The 17,815-nt window shown below is 43.4% G+C and overlaps 1 protein-coding gene across 2 annotated transcripts in view; it reads left to right on the top strand.

Moving 5' to 3' along the window:
* Positions 1 to 17,815, top strand: part of GMPPB (GDP-mannose pyrophosphorylase B) — a 753,730-nt gene that overhangs the window by 70,621 nt on the left and 665,294 nt on the right. For both annotated transcript variants that reach the window (XM_069644189.1, XM_069644188.1), the window contains one exon: positions 10,378 to 10,512. In XM_069644189.1, coding sequence (XP_069500290.1) covers positions 10,384 to 10,512 — 129 coding nt within the window. In that variant the 5' untranslated portion in view covers positions 10,378 to 10,383. The remainder of the gene's footprint in view (positions 1 to 10,377; positions 10,513 to 17,815) is intronic.

The raw sequence follows: 17,815 nt of genomic DNA, 5'->3' as shown, positions 1-17,815 counted from the left end.
GCTATTATGGACCAAACGCCAACGTGTTTACAGAGGCAGCTAAATGCGTTACAGATCTATGCCTCTAAAAATTGCTTAACTATAAATGTATCAAAATTTAATATTTTGATCTTGAAGCCTTGCAGTTCGAAGAAGAAATGTAACTTTAGCTGGTGCCTGAATAAATTGTCTGTCTAGGGTTTGGTATGAGTCACTGTGCAAAAGATGGTTTTATTTATTTGCAAAAGGTTTGTTTTTGTACAAGGCAAACGCTGATAAAAAGAAGTGTCTAACATAATGTACAGCCCGAAAGATCAATAACATTGAATAAACCTAATTCATGGGCAGCCTCCGATCCATATCTTATTCCCTAAGCTATATTGTCACATGCCGCCTTTAACGGTTTCCTAGATTATTATTGTACTTCCTTTACCAAGGCATTAAACATTGTTGACTTCTTGAGAAGTAGGCTTGTTTGTTTAGTATGAAGGCACTAGAACATGCAGTGCTCTAAGAATGCCACAGTTGTCTCCTGAAATGGGGATACACAGCCATCATCAAAGCTACAAAATGGGATGCATTTAGAATGCACATCTTTAACCAAAGAAAATCTCATACAATAGTGCTATGTTCTAATCTTGCAGCCAAGTGCACTACAAATGAGCTCATGAGGCCCATGAGATCGTCTCGTTAATTAATACTGGGCAAACTGACCCATTGAATGCGGTTGTGCCATATGGAGACTCCTACCACACTCTTATAATGAAGCAATCCTGTCACCTGATAGTATTACAGTAGGGATCCTGTTTTCAAGGTCTCATTGTACCAACTATTTTATTTTTTAAATGTCTTTATTTACGTTTTGTAGCAAAGCATACAACAACATGTCAACGTAACCCCCTCAAATCCCTCCTCCTATTCCCCTCAACTCAGAGAATGTCTAATACAGTCACATGTCCTGTTCACTAGGAGTCCATGCACTTTCCTCTGGACCATTACGTTAGTGGGCACCTTACTGGTCTGTCCCCCTCCCCGCCTCTGGAAATGTTCCTGTGTGTTCTCTGGGTGGGGGGGAGAGTGGGGAGTTAATCATGTGATGACTGCAAGTCATTAAGGAGTGCGCACCGTGAAGTACTCTAAGTACTGTTTACTGGCGCTGCGGGTTTGTCTTCATTGCGCTGATCCCTTGACTTCGACTCCAGCACTTCTGCTTTGACGTGCCCCGCTCGTGTGTGTATGCAGACGCCCGCCTGGAGGACGTCTTTTAAAGCAACACTGCTTTGCCTGGCCCATCAACACTGAAGAAAGGTGACTTTTTGTGGGCACGTTGTGCTCGATGGGCACGTTGTGCTTGTTGCTATCCTCCTCTTTGTGATTTAGAGTGTTACGTTAGAACTGGTACCCCCCACTCAAACAGATTTCTCATTGGTTTATTTTTAAGGTTCTGTTTCCTGTGGGAAACTTCCTCCCGGCTAGCTACGCCCCCCTGACCAGCTATAACTCCCAGAAGACAGTGCACCTGCGCGCGCACCGTGAAGTACTCTAAGTACTGTTTACTGTGCGCGGCGCGGGTCGCTGGTTTTGAGGTATAAAACACTTTTTATTTGCACAGCCGATAACTGCGTAACTTATCTGGTGTACACCTGTAATTGGATCAATGGTGCACCAGGCTTCCGCATCTTTAGGTAAGGTGGAGCTAACTAGATACTGTGTGATAATCACAGCGGTGCATTTTTGATCTATTACCAGAGGCGCGTACCGTGAACTTACTCTTGCTTTATTTAACCTCACAGTTAGTGACATTAAGACGAGTCTCCTACAATCCTTTTTGATTTGTTCATAAATAATCTTTTCCATGGAGTCTATCCTCCGGAACGGTAAAAAGCGGAAAGAGTGCTCGTCTAAACCACAACCCGCAATGGAATCCCTGAAAAAATGCTAATAAAATGAAAAAGAATAGTCAATCGCTTTCCCTAAATGGTAAACCTTCTTTTCTATCAACGTCTTCTCATTCAGAAGAAATTTTACCTACCGGAAATACAGGATTCCATCCCAACTTCAAAAGAAATTTGCTCTTTAAAAAAAAAATGATGACATTACTAGAGATCCTTTTGCGGCAGATGACAACCCACACAAGGATCAAAAGATAGTGGCTGAGATGCATGAAAACAAATTCTCGCCTGTGGCAGACATCTCCATGCTTGCCCCGGTTATTGTGGCAGATCTGGATAAAAGAGTGCGGCTATCTCTGGGTTCCTCAATGCCTGTAACCAGCAATGGGATGTATCGTGAACATGTACACTTTCATAAATCTCACACAAAGGAGCCACTTAGACCCCTACTTGGTAACGACCAAAACGAGTATCAATTTGCGCAAAAATTACAATTTCCTTCCACCAGCTCCCCGACTTCAAAGTATTTAATAGAAACACAACCTGAGAAGCTAATTCCAGTACGAAGTAACGCAAATGCCTCTATCCCAATATTTAATTTCTCAAATCTACCAGATGTGCCGCTTTCCCAGGAAAATCATGAAGAAGAACTTATCGATCAGAACATCAATGATTTGCCGGTTTTTACAAGAATACTAAATCAATTAGATCGCGGTCACAAATATTCTCATTTGTTACTGCAGGAGATAAAAAAGGACTTGATTGCGAATACATCGCAAATAGCGGAAATAGGTTACATCTTAGCTCAAGAAGCCTGTCACAAATATCATCTCGATTGTCACGAAAGAGCTGTGTCAATGGTAAAAAACCAACTCCTGATTGAGCACTCCGTATGTAGAAAAAAAACATGTGGGATCACAAACAATAGCGGATCCCCTTCCTCTAGAAGGAGTGCCGGTGACGTTTGCGCAAATAATTCAACATAAAGACGATACATCGACGACTAACAAGAGCTCACCTGTGAGTGAGACAATCGACTATTTAGAGGTTGCAAAATTGCAACATGAAAGAATTTTACAGGTCGAACAAGTTCTTGTACAGATGAATTCTAAAGAAATAATTCTTGCGATGCTTGCAACTGCAGAAGCAGCGGATCCCCCTTTGATTACGCATGTCGAGACTCCTGATAGTCCATCAATACTAATCAACATCATTGAAAAAGACAGACATCGTGAAAGGCAAGAAGAAGAAATTATCCCAAAAGAGAACTTCTATCTTACATCAAGAAGGGCAAAAAAGTATCATCAGAAAGCAATGAAAAGAAGGCATAAAAACAGAGCCGTTTAGTCCCAAGTCGAGAAACCTGCAAAAGAGATACCTCCCAAAATTACGAATAATAGAAAGCCGCAAGCAAGTTCTGTTAAAGGCGCTCAAAATGATACACGCTCTGACCAAATTCTAAATTTGTGAGAGCTGAATGAAGAAAGCAAAAAAGCTTTACAGATAAGCTCATTAACCACTCAAGAAACAATTATTAATCAACTGGCAAATCTAAAAAACGACTCTAATTTGACAGCGCACGAGTCTGTAATGGCTGATGAAGACACACAACTTTCAATAAAAAAAGACACAACTGCTAGCATTCCCTTGCTAATACAACTAAATCTAACCTCATTTTTCACCGACCTCACTATGAAAAAATATGATGGTTTCGTGAGAAACGAAAAAAACAAAGTAAAAGAGGGAAGTGTGGGGAAAAAATCCTCTCCCCAAGTTAGTGAGGAGAACCACTTGAATCCGCAGACAGTGGTTGAAATTGACAAAAATATGTTTCCATTCCACGAATTTTGTTCCAATTGTGCCGGCGGTGGGACTGAAAACCATAGTAAGCAAAACAGGTACCGAACGCGGTGATAAGCATACTGTACCTCCCCAACCTTTGTCAGTGCATTCTACAAAACTTCTTGGGGAGGATACCGGGCTTCAGTCAATCTCACAGCCTATTAAAACGGCTAAAGAAGAGCGTGACACAGGAAAGTTTCCACATATGACGCCTGTGAGTCTGGCAGAACAGAGTAACAAAGTTATTAAAGACGAAAGGGAGCCGGAGTCATACTCTGCGGATACCAACCAACTTCCCTCACACAACTTTCATTCAATTCCAAATGAGATGAAGAACATAATAGGATGGAAGAGTGATGCCAACATTAATGGAGCTGTTCGGATTAATCGATCTTTCCTAATGAATGCTCTATTTAAGATTCCCTTGCTCCGAAGTCTAGTGACAAATGATATTGAATGGATTCGGCTTCCTAATGAGAATGACAACCGTATGCTATCTAAGATGCTTTCTCCAATAATTGCGAAATTGATATGGGAACATCAAAGCGATCTTGAGATTCTCGGTCTTAACATGCTGGTCTTCTTGAACATCAAAGATGCAATGGACTTCTTGGAATTTCAACCACCTCCCATTATAGCTCTGGTTATTAACGGGCAAAATCCAACTGGCCATAATGACCCCTCTAAAAACATGATGGAACAACTATCAGCGCTTAAGAACGCTGTGAATGGGCTAAATGGCTTGAACCACTAATTAAAACAGCAGCTAACACAATTGCTCCTCTCACACCATCATAAATTTACGACCTTGAGGTTGCCTCGTGGAATTGCTGTGGCTTCTCTAATCTAATGAAATGGTGGAGGCAGTCAAATAAAGATTTTCTCTCTCACATTTTGTTGGATCAGGAAACCATGGCTATAGCTAATATCGAATTAGATGTTTTTTTTACTTGTGTACATCCGGCCACTAGAGGCCCACAGGGTAGACCCGCAGGCTGGCTAGCCATTTTGATTAATACCAAATTGAATTTCATAATGAACCATGTCTATGCTTCTGACCTGTTCTTACTGGTGGGTATAAAAATTGATTCCTTATATAGTGGAAATCTATTTATAATTTCTCTATATTGGAACCCTAGCAGATATCCTATTGAAACAGCCTGTGAAATTCTAAATGTTGCCCTCATTAAGGCTTACGATAGTTCACCTTGTGCTGAAATCCTGATTGGAGGAGACTTTAATTCATCATTTTGGCCATTGAGGAGTGTAACGACCCGTAGTTCATCATCCTTCCAGACTGCTATGCAAAAGGGCAATGTCTGGAGTACATTTTTAAAAAGTTGGGATGTACATCTGTTACAACCTGAATGTAATCACTTGAAGTTCACTTGGAAACGTGGTGGCCTACAATCGTGGATCGATCATATGTTTTCATCCAACTACCTATCAGGATTGTTTGCAAATGTATGCCTAATTGGGACGCACTTGGGAGATCACCTATGGATAGCCACATCCATTGTAGATTACTTGAATACTCGACAGTTACACTCTCATTTAGCCATCATACATATTGACAGACCTAGAGTGTCGATTAACTAGTCCACCTCTAATTGTAGAAAATGTACTGCTCTTGTAAACCGAGATCTATGGAAGAACACAGGGAGAAATTGTCATGAAAATGAAGTCATCCTGAAGTGGAATTTTCAGATGATTGCCTCACATCTTTCAAAAATGGCCCTCATGAGTGGCGCTCACCACATAACCATAAATGAGGAAATGCAGTATTCTTGGGATGTGGCCTCACTCACAAAGAAAAAAAACGCTGATCTTAGTGGCGAGAAAGTCCAGGTTGAGCGAAACCACTTCTGAGTATGTAAAGAGGAAAAACAAATTATATTCTACTACAAATATCATGCTTTGAAGAAATTACAACTAAATTAAAAAATAGTCAATGTACTTTGTAATCGTAAGACTAAAGACACTTGGAAAATCATTAGCTCTATAGACAAGGAACAATCCCTCGAATTTGACGCGGGAATTGCTAGCTCAACCTGGACTACATTTTTTCTTTCTAAGTATGCTGTTCCAGAGAAATTCAGTTCGTTTGAACATCCCCCTGATTGCCACCTAATTCCAAATTTTTGTTCCTGGGGTCCCACAGATATACTGAATGCAATTTATAAACTGAAGGGATCCAAATGTGCAGGCCCAGATGGTTTACCCCGTTGTTTGATCAAAGATGATCCGTTGTTCTGGTCATCGATTTTCAACATCACGTTCCAAGACATCTTCCGTTCAAAAAAGATTCCTAATTCCTGGCTTACGTCAATCATTATTCCACTACATAAAAAGGGATCTATATCTGATCCTAATAATTATAGATCTGTGGTAATAATTGATGTAGCAGCGAAAATCTTCGCATCTTTAATCTTACAGGCGTTGGAATCATTCACTCATAACAACGCTTGTCTAAGTACTGCTCAAGTCAGGTTCAGAAAAGGTATGGGCACTCCTCTTAACGCCTGCATCCTTGCACATATTATTGCTCATTCTAATTGTTCTGACAAAAGTCACATTTTTGTCGCCTCACTTGATTTAAAATCAGCCTTTGACTGTGTCATAAGAGGCAAATTATGGCAAAAAATGTGCAAAGCAAAATACCCTCAGTATCTGATCACTTTAGTAGAAATGCTTCACTTTAATACAAACTTTAAAGTACGAATGAATTGCGCAGGATCACTTACTGAGGCGATACCAAGCTGGACTGGCGTCAAACAAGGTTGCAATATTGCAGCCATCCTTTTCAACCTTTATTTGGCAGATATTGAGGAGCTATGGAACCTAGACAAATATTTTGCCGCTTGGATAGGGTCTCTTACCCTATCTTGGTTAGCTTATGCGGATGATATCCTGTTGTTCGATCGAACTAAAGCAGGGCTCCAAATGAAACTGGAAAGTTTTCTATTATATTGCAACAACAACAATTTAATGGTAAACCCTCAGAAATCGAACACAATTGTATTTTGTAACAAAAAAATGTTTGTCACTTTTTATGGACAATTGATGCTGTACCAATAGCGGTTTCCATAAATCTTCCATATTTAGGGCTAATCTTGACGAATAACATGTCTTATAAAAGAATGAAAGAACTTCTCATGGTAAAATTGCTGCCTTGGAAAGGCCAAATGAAAATCTTGCTATATATGATCTGCAAGTTCTCACTAATTCCATTATTAGAATTTTATGAGAAAAAAGTTGAGGCAATTATACTATATGGAGTTGAATTGTTTCTGTACGATCTGGGTCCCCTATTAGACCAAATCCAAGGTTTCATCTGGAAGTATGCACTGGGACTACGTGTGTCCATGCCAAATGCAATTCTTGGGCACGAATTGGGTCTCAATTCACTATCGGTCAAATATAATTGGCGTCTACTTTCCAACTTCTCTAAAATTATGTTTCCTCCAAAGAATTCTCTGTACATAGATCTACATCACATGCTTGTTAATAATAATCTTCCTTCTTTGGTACAGTATACAGGTTGTATGCTTTAATTGTTGGAAAAAATAGATATGTCTGTTGAAGACCTAGAACTGTTACAAAGATCAAGAAAAAAATGTTTGAATACGGCTGGGCGGATTGTTGTATGCAATTGCAGAAATATCCTTCATTTGCAGAATTCTGCCATAAACTATTCCCTCGTCTTGTATATATAGCATTATGTCAGTGCTCACAGGTTCGTAGAACATACATGTTGTTCAGACTTGATTTGCTCCACACCAAGGTGAGAATGAAATATTAGGACAAAAACAAATTAGGGAGGAGGGATGAGAGATGCAGCTTCTGTAAATTAACTCGGGAATCGCTTAAACATCTTTTTCTCTATTGTTCATATTTTGAAAATGATCACTGTAGAATAATGAATTTATTCTGTCAGGCAAATTCCATTTTAGCTAGAAACTGGATTTGGCTAAAATGTATGTGGGGAACTACTAACGCTTCCATACTTAATACTGCAAGGTTGGTAAACGTGATTGCAAATGAACTTGATAGAGTGAACCAACAATTATAATATGTTGAAAATCTAGCATAAGGATTTGGTCAGTCTGTTATTCTGTTAGATGCATTTTCCTTTCTCTTTTATGTCTATCCATGTTTATGTATATGTATATTTCTATGTTATATTTTTACGTGGATTTTAGCTTTAAATATTTGTTAAGGTCTTTGTACTAAAAACAAATAAGTTTTAAAAAAAAGAAAGTGCGCTCCATTGAAGATCCACGTCCTCAGAGTCCTGCTCCGTGCTCTGTTCCTTTACTATGTCTCTTTCCCTCTGCAGTAGTCCACTTTAGTATGTCTTGTAGCCATTGTTGTAACAGGGGCCCTTTAGGGTTCTTCAATGCTATGACCATGGAGCGTTTTGCTAGAATCAGTAAGAAGGCTGCCATTTTATTTGAGCGCCTTCGTTCCTCCTCTTCCCGCCTCTGGGAGTAGCCGCTGCAAGGATTCCCAGGGTGTGCACTCTAGCTCCCTCCCCAAAAGGGCATTGAGCCGGTTGACCGATACCTGCCAGTACCCAACTGTCTGTAGACAACCTCAGACCAAATACCAAAAATCGCCATTACTTCTGGAGCGTGGGTGGGATCTCTGCATTTATCATATATAGTTTCTGCGGTGTAACATGAACCGATCTACCACATTAAATTGAATCAGCTTGAGGCGAGCATTGCATGAGACTTTTGAGGTAGTAACACAGACCATGGACCATGTTTTCCGTTACAGCAGCAATTCCAGATCCCTCTCCCACTTTTCTCTGACCTTTAAGGGGGGTAGCGTTTTGCTCTCTTGTAGCGCTGTGTATAATTGTGTGATTACATGGCGCTCTGCTCCTAGTGTGAGAAACGCGTGGAGCACTGGTGTGGTTGGGGGCATCTCCAGTTTAGAATACCAATTCTTAGATAGGGCCTTAGTCAGTCCCGCAAAGTGCAAGAATTTACCTTCTGGCATGTGATATTTATGTGTCCATGCTGGGAAGGGTAGCAGGGTCCCTTCTTCATCTACCAATTTGTTCAGTTTAGCATTGGCACACCTGTTTGGTCCCATATCTTCGAGGATTCCCTCAATTTCGTGGTCTGCCCTCAGTGGGATGTCTAGCCTGTATCCCATTCACAGGTTTAATTTTGTGCATGCTCGCTTCCACACCTGCTGGACCACTGTGACGATGCCTGATACCTGGGGTCCTGAAAGGCCTGATACCTGGGGTGTTTCAGGATTCCCCATATAACTCCTTGTTATATGCACCTTCCAGGAAGTCCTGTTGTTTACCTTGCTATGTTTCTGGACATTTCCCTGAGTGGCTGAAAGGGACTTATGACTTGCTTGAGCATGGCCAGTGACTTTGATGCTTTGTGATCCTGAATCTCTTGGGGGAGTCTTTAAATAGGCCAACCGCCATCTTTGATATCCTTGTACTGTGTTTTTCCTGAAGGATTCCCTGTGGCTGATGCTCTCCTGTCTTTTGCTGGAGGGCTCCACCACTCTGAGGTTCAATTTGGCTATCATCTCTAGTCAGTGGGTCTGTGTGTGCACGTACTGGGCTGCTTTTTTGAGGGAACGGGAGGCTGAAAATCTGTTTCTCCTGTATGGCTTGAGTTATTTCTCTCATTGATTCAAATGGAGGGGTTGGTTGCATCAAACACTCTCTAACATGCATCTGCACAGGAAATGGGTTTTCATCTTCTAAGCTTTCCATGCAGTGTAGGACAGAAGGGGATTTCTCAGAGTGTCGGGCTGCTGCATGGGTGAGGGCTGCACTTATTCCTACCGCTCTGGGTAATAAATGGGGACGGGGCGAGTGTTCCTCTTGACTATCTCTTTTTTTGGATGAGGGCAGTTGAAGAGCGCTTCTGTGGATTGCTTGTATCCTTTTCATAGCCTCCATGCCCAAAATCTGTGCCTTCATTTACTAAATCCTTTCTGGGATTTCCCACTGCTGAAGAGGGGTGACTATGGCAGATGTAGTTCTGCTTTTAAGCTTATTGAGTGAGTCTGGTGTATGTAGTTTTTGAATATTTTATTTCCCCCATTTGCCAGAGGGTATTGAGCTATGGTATTAAGCTTCTTTCCTTGGTTGGGCACTAGGTATATCATTCCCAGACCCATATGACTGTGAAAGGGAGGTTATTTCACCACACCTCCCACATCTGAGGTTCACATGGTGGAGAATCAGTTGATGCAAGGCAAAGACCATACTGTGAAAGCATAACAACCACACAAACCTGTTATAAGGAGCATCAAAGTTTGTGTTGGAGGGGCCAAATCCCATATGATTGAAGATTTTACGGTTGTCCACTGTGAACCTCTAAATGTTTTTCAGTGGCCGCCTTTAGCCAATTGATCCAGTTTTTGGTATAGTACAATTAAAGTTGTAGAACCTCAGTGGCCATCTAAACTTGATTAAACTTAATGTGCAATACTTTGTGGCTCAATACACTCATTTGATCGTTTAGTTTCTCAGGGTGAGATTGGATCCCTTTACTTTACAACTCCCTACTTAAATAATCTTGATTTGGAGTGTCCTAAAGTTATAACTGCCTTTTATGTGGGTCCTTAACCTTGTTGTCTGGATTATTTTCACAGCTTTTATTTCCTCTTCTTTTCTCAGGTTAAAATGAAGGCTTTGATTTTAGTTGGTGGCTATGGGACAAGATTACGACCTTTGACCCTGAGCATTCCCAAGCCAATGGTCGATTTCTGTAACAAGCCCATACTGCTGCACCAGGTGGAGGCCTTAGTGAAGGTAAGCCTTGCTGTTTGTGCTGGAGTATTTTCATATCTGAAAGGTTCCTGAAAGGAGTCCAAATGGTGGCTATTCTGAATGCACGCTAATCTCGTTTTACCGCCAGACTTCCATTCTCTGCTCCATGAAGGGAGCAAACAGGCTAAATATGCTTTGTGTTTACACCAATAAAGTCGCTGCTTACAATACCTAATCCTGATTAAAGAGGTTTAGGGTACATGCATAACATAAGAATTCTTCAGGGTTGTGTGACCTTGTAGAAATCACCACCCACTTTGCTACTGCCCAAATAAGAGTGCTTAAAAACTGATGGTTGATCTCATTAATCCCTGTTGTGCTAATCACTACAACAGAAACCAACACTCAAGACTGTAATCCCCACCAGAGCAGCCACCTCATAAAGGCACCTGACACAGTGCTGTGTGGATTACCATGCAAGTGTCACTCAAAAACGTCTCTTTAGCCCCCTTTGCCAAATGTTGCGCTGGACCTGTGACACTAGTCCATTGTAGCAACTGAAAACCAAATAAACTGGTATGCACATGAAGGATTTTAACCTGTCGTATATGTGGTGGATATTTTTTCTTACCAACTACTTTGCCATTATTTACTTGTTGTCAGTGCTTTTTGATTATTATACTGTAGGGTTTGTGTAAGTATTTATAAAAAAGGAAGAAGGGGACTGGGAATTAGGAAGGAAAGACAACTGCCAACCAGATGATGCTGTTTGACTCTAATAAATACAGGAAACAATAACAAAGTGCTCAAATTGCAGAAAGGCAGCTCTTTAATGCATGCAGTTATCGGACGGGAGAACAATCAGTCTGAAGTAACCAAAAGGCCGAGGACCCTTGACTCGCCCACATTAGGGGTGTAACGTTACACCTGTATACCGGTATATATACCGCGGACTCCTTCAGTTGGACACAATAACCTTCAATTACATCACACCTGATTACCGTATTGGGGCCTTTGCCAATTTGATCTGTAAGTGTTAACAGAAGCTGCAGTGTGCAGTATGGCTTTGTTGCACCTGGTAGACTGGGCTGCCTTCTTTGTCACATGCACACATAGAAAAAGTGGCTGAAAAGCACCTCTGTGCAGTGCCTCATAGTTCGTTTTGCTGCTTCTAAATGTCCCACGTCTGCCTAGCATCTTCCAACAGTCCACACTTATCTCCACTGAGCACAACAAATTAAATTGGTGACCGGCTTTGTGAGAAACCAGAAGGCACTCTCCCAGCTACTCACCAGGGATCTTCTTCCTAGGTGGCCAGGGAAGGGCCATCACTTTTGGATCCCGACATTAGGGGCAGACAAGTGAGGGAGGATCATCTGAGTGGAGCGTCCTTGGGGATTGGGGAGAAGGTGCCTGGCGGCGAGACATGGTATCCCCCCCCCCTTTCCTAACACTGACTTACCCTCCCTTCCCTGAGCCTCATGGGCTATTTCCGTTCATGTCCTATTCTACCCCACGAGTCCCCACAAAGTACTGAGAAGAGGAATGCACACTTCCCATTGAAAACACCACTCTAGTACTAGCACGAATAAGAAGGATTTGGAGGAATACAGAAATGAAGGTCCGGGTGGCCCATTGATTGTGTTAACTATGGCCAGGCAAAAGAGACCAAGGACTCGCACCTGAAGCTATTTGACAGGGTTTTGGTGTATTAAAGGTGGAGCACACAGCAGAAGGAAGTTTGTCAAGAGAGAGCAGCAGGAAGTCCAGTCACCCCGTGATGAGCCTGTGGAGAGCGGAGCGGCGAGACGCTGAAATGTTGCGGAGTAAAGCAGTTTTCGAAGGTGTGGCAAGGGAGCTGTGTCTCCAGGGAGCCTGCGAGGTTGGAAGAAGGGAACGGTGTGGCAGGTCGGTCACTTCATTGTGGCAGAGCAGTGCTCATTCTCCTGGGCAAGAGAGCCAACCCAGGAGTGTCTGAGGGGCAGGAGGTGAGACCCTGACCTCGGGTGTAAGAAGCTGTGTAAGCGTATAAGCTGTGATATCCAGCAGCACGACCAGTGAGTTTCAAGAAAATGCAAGAAACTCTCTACGTGAGCGAATGAAAGTTGCTGATGAAATCTATTGAAATACATTATATCAGAGTGGTCGCGTGCAGCCGGCACGTTGTCAAAAGTCTCCGATCTAGAGACAATGGGAGATTAAGCGAATGTGATGCCAGCAATGGACCGTCTGGAAACTAGCTAATAGAGTAGTCGCGTATATGCAAATCATATGCATATGATGGTCTCTGAACAATTGAATGTGAGTTGAAAGTATTACAAACAAGAGCTTGATAAAGAGCTGTTAGAAACCAGCAGAAGAGTGGGGGGCGGGGGCGGTGAGCAGCGAAGTGTGAGCAAAAAGCTCCATCTGGAAAACCTGTTAAAAGGAGAAAGAGGCTACTAGTAGAAGCCGACAAAATCGAATATATGAAAAGGAGTGACAAAGAAAGCAAGTCACCTACCAGTGAACATTTGGACAAAAAGCCTGGGCAAGAAAGAAGACCAATAAGAAACCAAGTAAGAACCCAGTTAGAGAACCAATTAAGAAACTACGAGGGCAACTGGTTGCGCGACCTTAAGTGGGTGGACCGTGCGGTCTGTCAACTGCGCCAAGACTCCAACCAACCTGTAACAATTTCTTAAAGGAAGTCATGAACGCCATGCTTTTGAGCTTATGGAAGGGAACCTTGAGCTCTTGTGGAACTTTGTGAAATTAACGGAACATTGCACGTCAAGAACAAGGGTTTTTTGGACTTGAGGAAGTTTTAGGCGAATTAGCTGAAACAAGCATATACTGGGACTGTATCCTGAACTGGGGAAGGGAGTCAGAGGTAGCTCCATATTTATTTTTGGACACTGTTTGTAATTTGTAATTGGGTATTTATAACACGCTTAAAACCTAGACATTGCGTGTTACTTCACAGGTGAGCGTGTTGCCCCTGAGCTATCCTCCCGGCCCAGGGATACTAAGAACCTCGCTACACTGTGTTTAGTATTGGACGTGAGGGCAAGCATAGGTTTTGACACAGACAGCTTTGTGGTTTGGACTTGCAGGCACATACCTTCCTTAGTTTATTTAGGTAGGGAAAACCCCACCTTACTTATAGGGCAAGATGTGCGTTAAACCAACTCTAAAGGTTTTAAGAAACTGTTACTGTGTCATCTCTTGATACCATGCCTGCCTCACAGCATCCAGAGCAGCACTGGACTCGGAGCAGTGCACCACATAGAGATTGCCTGGTCTAAGGTAGCTTATCTTACATAATTATTTACTTTACAAGACTAAACAACCCATTTTATTTATACAATGCCTCCCATGGGCCGCGCCAAAACATCCCGGGACTTTGACACACTTCACCCATCTACAAGACAGTTTTGCAATTGTCCGTAAAGGTCCCAAGGCAGGAAGTGAGAGAGGGTGTGTAAGTGGGGGAGGTTGGGGAAGGGTGCTCGTGGTCCTCGTTATTTTTCAGGTTAGGTGATGTAAATTAAGTGAGCTTTTATTGTCTTTTTCTCATTTTGTTCTCGTATAGTCAGTAATTAGTCATTATAATAAAAAACATGAGACCGAGCTGCCAGTGGGGCAGTTGCTTAACAATCATCTCCTGTCCAGTATGACTCGAATTGTATCTATTGTATCGATTGTGCCTGGGGCCTGCTGACGAGTCTGAGCCTCTTTGATTGGTCTGAGCTTGCTGGGTAATACTAAACTCTCAATCAGCTTATCCTTTGCCGGATTAGTAAAGCAAGCACTGCCTGGCCTGAGAATGTTGAGATGTCACTTGCCAATGAGCATGTCCTTCCATCAGGGACGGCCTCTGGGACTTTCAAACTTTACAAGTGAAAGTGGCCATTAGCCTCAGCGGAGGCCCACAGCAGCTGCTCCAGTGTTGGCATTCAGCAGTTTTATGACACGGAAATATATATTTTTCTATATTGGTTTCGTTCTGGGTCTTTAAATGTGTGTTTAGCAGCGCTGATGTTGCCAGCTGCTTTTTTTGGAGTCTTTAAGGCTCTCACTTTCCTGAGGGTATACAGACGTCTTCTCATCACCTCGTTTTTTAACACTGGTTTCTCCACATCAGCCACATTGACAAAGAAGGATAGCTTTTCAGTGGGCATGTACTGTTTCAGCTACCTGATGGTTGGGCCGCTCATGATAATCTGCAGCTATAAATCCTTAGCTGTATTTCTTTGCCTCGATAATAAATTATGCACCACACAGTTTCCTCAGCCTGCTGTTTTCCGCTGTAAGCAATGGGGGGCCCCCCAACCATCGTGTTGAAATGGGCCCCCATGAGTGCCTTCCATTCGTAATTGAAGGCTGTGATTCCATGCAAAGTTCGAGATAAAAATCAGAATGTGCCCTGCATTACAGATCAGCGTGATTGCAGTGCAGAGGCCAGTGGGCTTTGTGCATCTCCAAAATTAGCATTCAGCCTTAAAAATTCCCCTGTACCATAGCTATCCTAAAAAAAGAATCCATACATGAGCATTTTACTTATAAAAACGATGCAATGACAATCTGCGTTTAATTATTCTAAATCATGAGTTTGAGTTGATAGCTGCACCTTTTTTTGGTCCATATATTTTCATTATGTTTTCAATAAAGCACAAAAGGTCATCACCAGAAAGGGTTGCTCTTACAAACGATTAAACACAAATTGTTTGCAGAAAAGGCAGGGTGTAATCACAAGGCCCAAAACCTGTGCAATCTCCTTACATGTCCATCGGTTGTGAGGCCGTTGCATTTCCCCCCACATCTGTTTGGTGACCAGAGTCCCATGTTTAGTTGTAACGAAGAGAACAGTTTCCAAAATGAAACCTATTAGCCTTTCAACCAATACAATACCAACACCCAAAACACCCCCCTCATAAAGAAGCGCCTCAGAACACCCCCCCATTCCACCCATTGCTTCCCTCCTCACTTCCCCACCCCCCAATGCAGCAGTGTTTAGTAGACACCAACATGCCGGATGTGTTTGCCCCCCAGCGTGAGAGTTTCAAAGTCTTCAAACTGCTTATATGCCTGTACACCAATTCACACCACCTCTCAACGGAGCACATGGCCGAAGGGCCGAACTCCATATTTTCCCTCGCCACCACTCCCTGCAGCTCTGCTGCATCCTTGGCCCACTCACTGTACTTCTCAAAAAAGGACATCCAGAGACCTTCGATATTCGACCAGGACTTGTCCAGGAGGTGTGTTGAGTGTTCCATATCACAGACGGCCTTGACTTTCATCGCACGCTCTTTTTCCGTTGGCGGGCGTGCACTCTTCCACTCGTGGGCCAGGCAGCAACTGGCAGCCACTAGCATAACCTGCACCATATACCCCGCCTCCACTTTCTCATCCTCTCCCAGTCACACCTCCAAGAGTAGATACCATGGCGAAAGCTCCCTGCCGATCCCGTCCACCCCCATAATCCACAATAAAACCTCCCTCCAGCAAGCTTGCATGCTGAGGCATCCCCACCACACGTGAATATAATCGACCTTTACCCAAAGGCACTTCCAGCAGTGCGAGTTGTAATGCTTGCACATCTCGTCTTCCACCGTGGGCGGGTAATGCCACCTATGCAGCCATTTCAGGGCCCGATGTCTATACTGTAGGGACCTCATCGAGTACGAGACTCTCCTGCACATTAATGCCCACAAGGCTTTGTCAATGTCCCTGCCAAGATGAATGTACAGCCGGGCAATAAACCCCTTGGAGCCCGCCTTTGTGATGAGGATGGGTTCAAATTCCATCAACTGCCTTCGTAGGTTTTCGCCCCACTGGCTCCCCAGTAGAGCACCCTTTAACAGCAGATAACGGAACACTGACAGCCTCGCCACTTGCAGGTATTCCTTTAGTCTATCAAGTGAAAGGAAGACCCCCCCCTCCACATCTGCCCAGCCCTACTAAGCCCTGCCTCGTACCACAGCTGGAAGACCAACGGCTTTGCAATCGCGCCTCGCAGTGGTGGGACACAAATACGACAGCCATATGGATAGCCTTCTATTCCCCCCCCCCCCTTCCATAGGGACCATATAACTTCTAGAACTGGGTGAGACACTACCCTCCTCGGGATACGCACTGTGGATACTGTAAGTGTTAGGCAGAAACCTGTGCAGTTCCCTTAGGGACCACTGCAAAAGGCTTAAGACTACAGGTGTTGGCAGTAAACCAAATTGGTAGCAGTCTGTACCACCCAGATTTACCTGGTAGCTGTGACTGAGCAGCCAGACTTCTCTCAAGAAGAGAGTATACAAGACAGGTACCAAAATACAGTAGCACAAGCAAACACTGACCCGAGCTTTGGTATCAAGTATATAATTATTTATTTAAACACACACTTAGAAATACTCTAGCACTATTATTATAAGTAAGTTCAAAAACACAATCACTATTCTCATATGTATAACCCTTATTCCTTATTAGACAAGTCTTAGTTAACACCACTTATTTTCAGACAGAGGTGAGCGCTTAACTAAAGATGGCACTCCAATAAGTTTAAGAAAAAGGGAGGGAAAAGGCAGAAATTAGGAACAGCACACAACACAATACTTCAGAAGCACTTAGCAAGGCAGGAAAGTCAAAGTCTACTTGTGAGCAAAAAGTTCAGAGGCCAGGCTCCCTCTTGGAGAGAGTAGAACACCACTGTGCCCAAGATCACAAAGTTTAAAAGGCTTGGAGAGTCTTGCAGAGAGTTCAGAAAGGAATCAGTTCAGTGTAGAAAAGTTCAGTTAGCCAGCCTAGGGCCAACCCAAGTGGTAAGTTGAGGCTTTAAGAGTCACCCCACACAGACCGTTGCGAGGGAGGCCAGGCGGACACAGTACCTTTAAAGTGGAGAGGATCCTCCAGCGGGGGCAGTTGTTCCTGGCAGCGGGTGCAAGTCACGGCGTCGTCCAGAGGAAGAGATGATCTCGACGTGGAGGAAGGCTGAAGGTCGTTGCACTGCCAGGGAAGAAACCAGCCGCGGAGTTCTCCGGTTAAAAGGTACTACCCTTTTATTTGCGATAGTGGAGAAAACGTGGTATCCCGGGTTGCCGGGGGGCTTGGCACAGGCAAGGCGGCCACGAGATGCTCTGGGAAGGCGAAAAGGCGGGCAAACTGGTTATCCCCATCAGTCAAAGGACGAAGACTCTTCGGATTGAAGATCTCCTCTGTCGTCGGGGAAAGTGGTGAGCCGGTTCATCGGGGCTCCACCGGTGGTGTCGTCGTTGCAGGTCGGCTCAGCTTCTCCCTCTTCAGATTCTTTGGTCCTGTGGCGACGTCTGAAGTTCCAGTCCCCAAAGCCCTGCTTTTATGCAGAAAACCC

The sequence above is a fragment of the Ambystoma mexicanum genome, chromosome 2p, assembly GCF_040938575.1.
Source record: "Ambystoma mexicanum isolate Mex_15411 chromosome 2p, UKY_AmexF1_1, whole genome shotgun sequence".
Classification (NCBI taxonomy): Eukaryota; Metazoa; Chordata; class Amphibia; order Caudata; family Ambystomatidae; genus Ambystoma; species Ambystoma mexicanum.
This window is presented reverse-complemented; position numbering and strand designations above follow the sequence as displayed.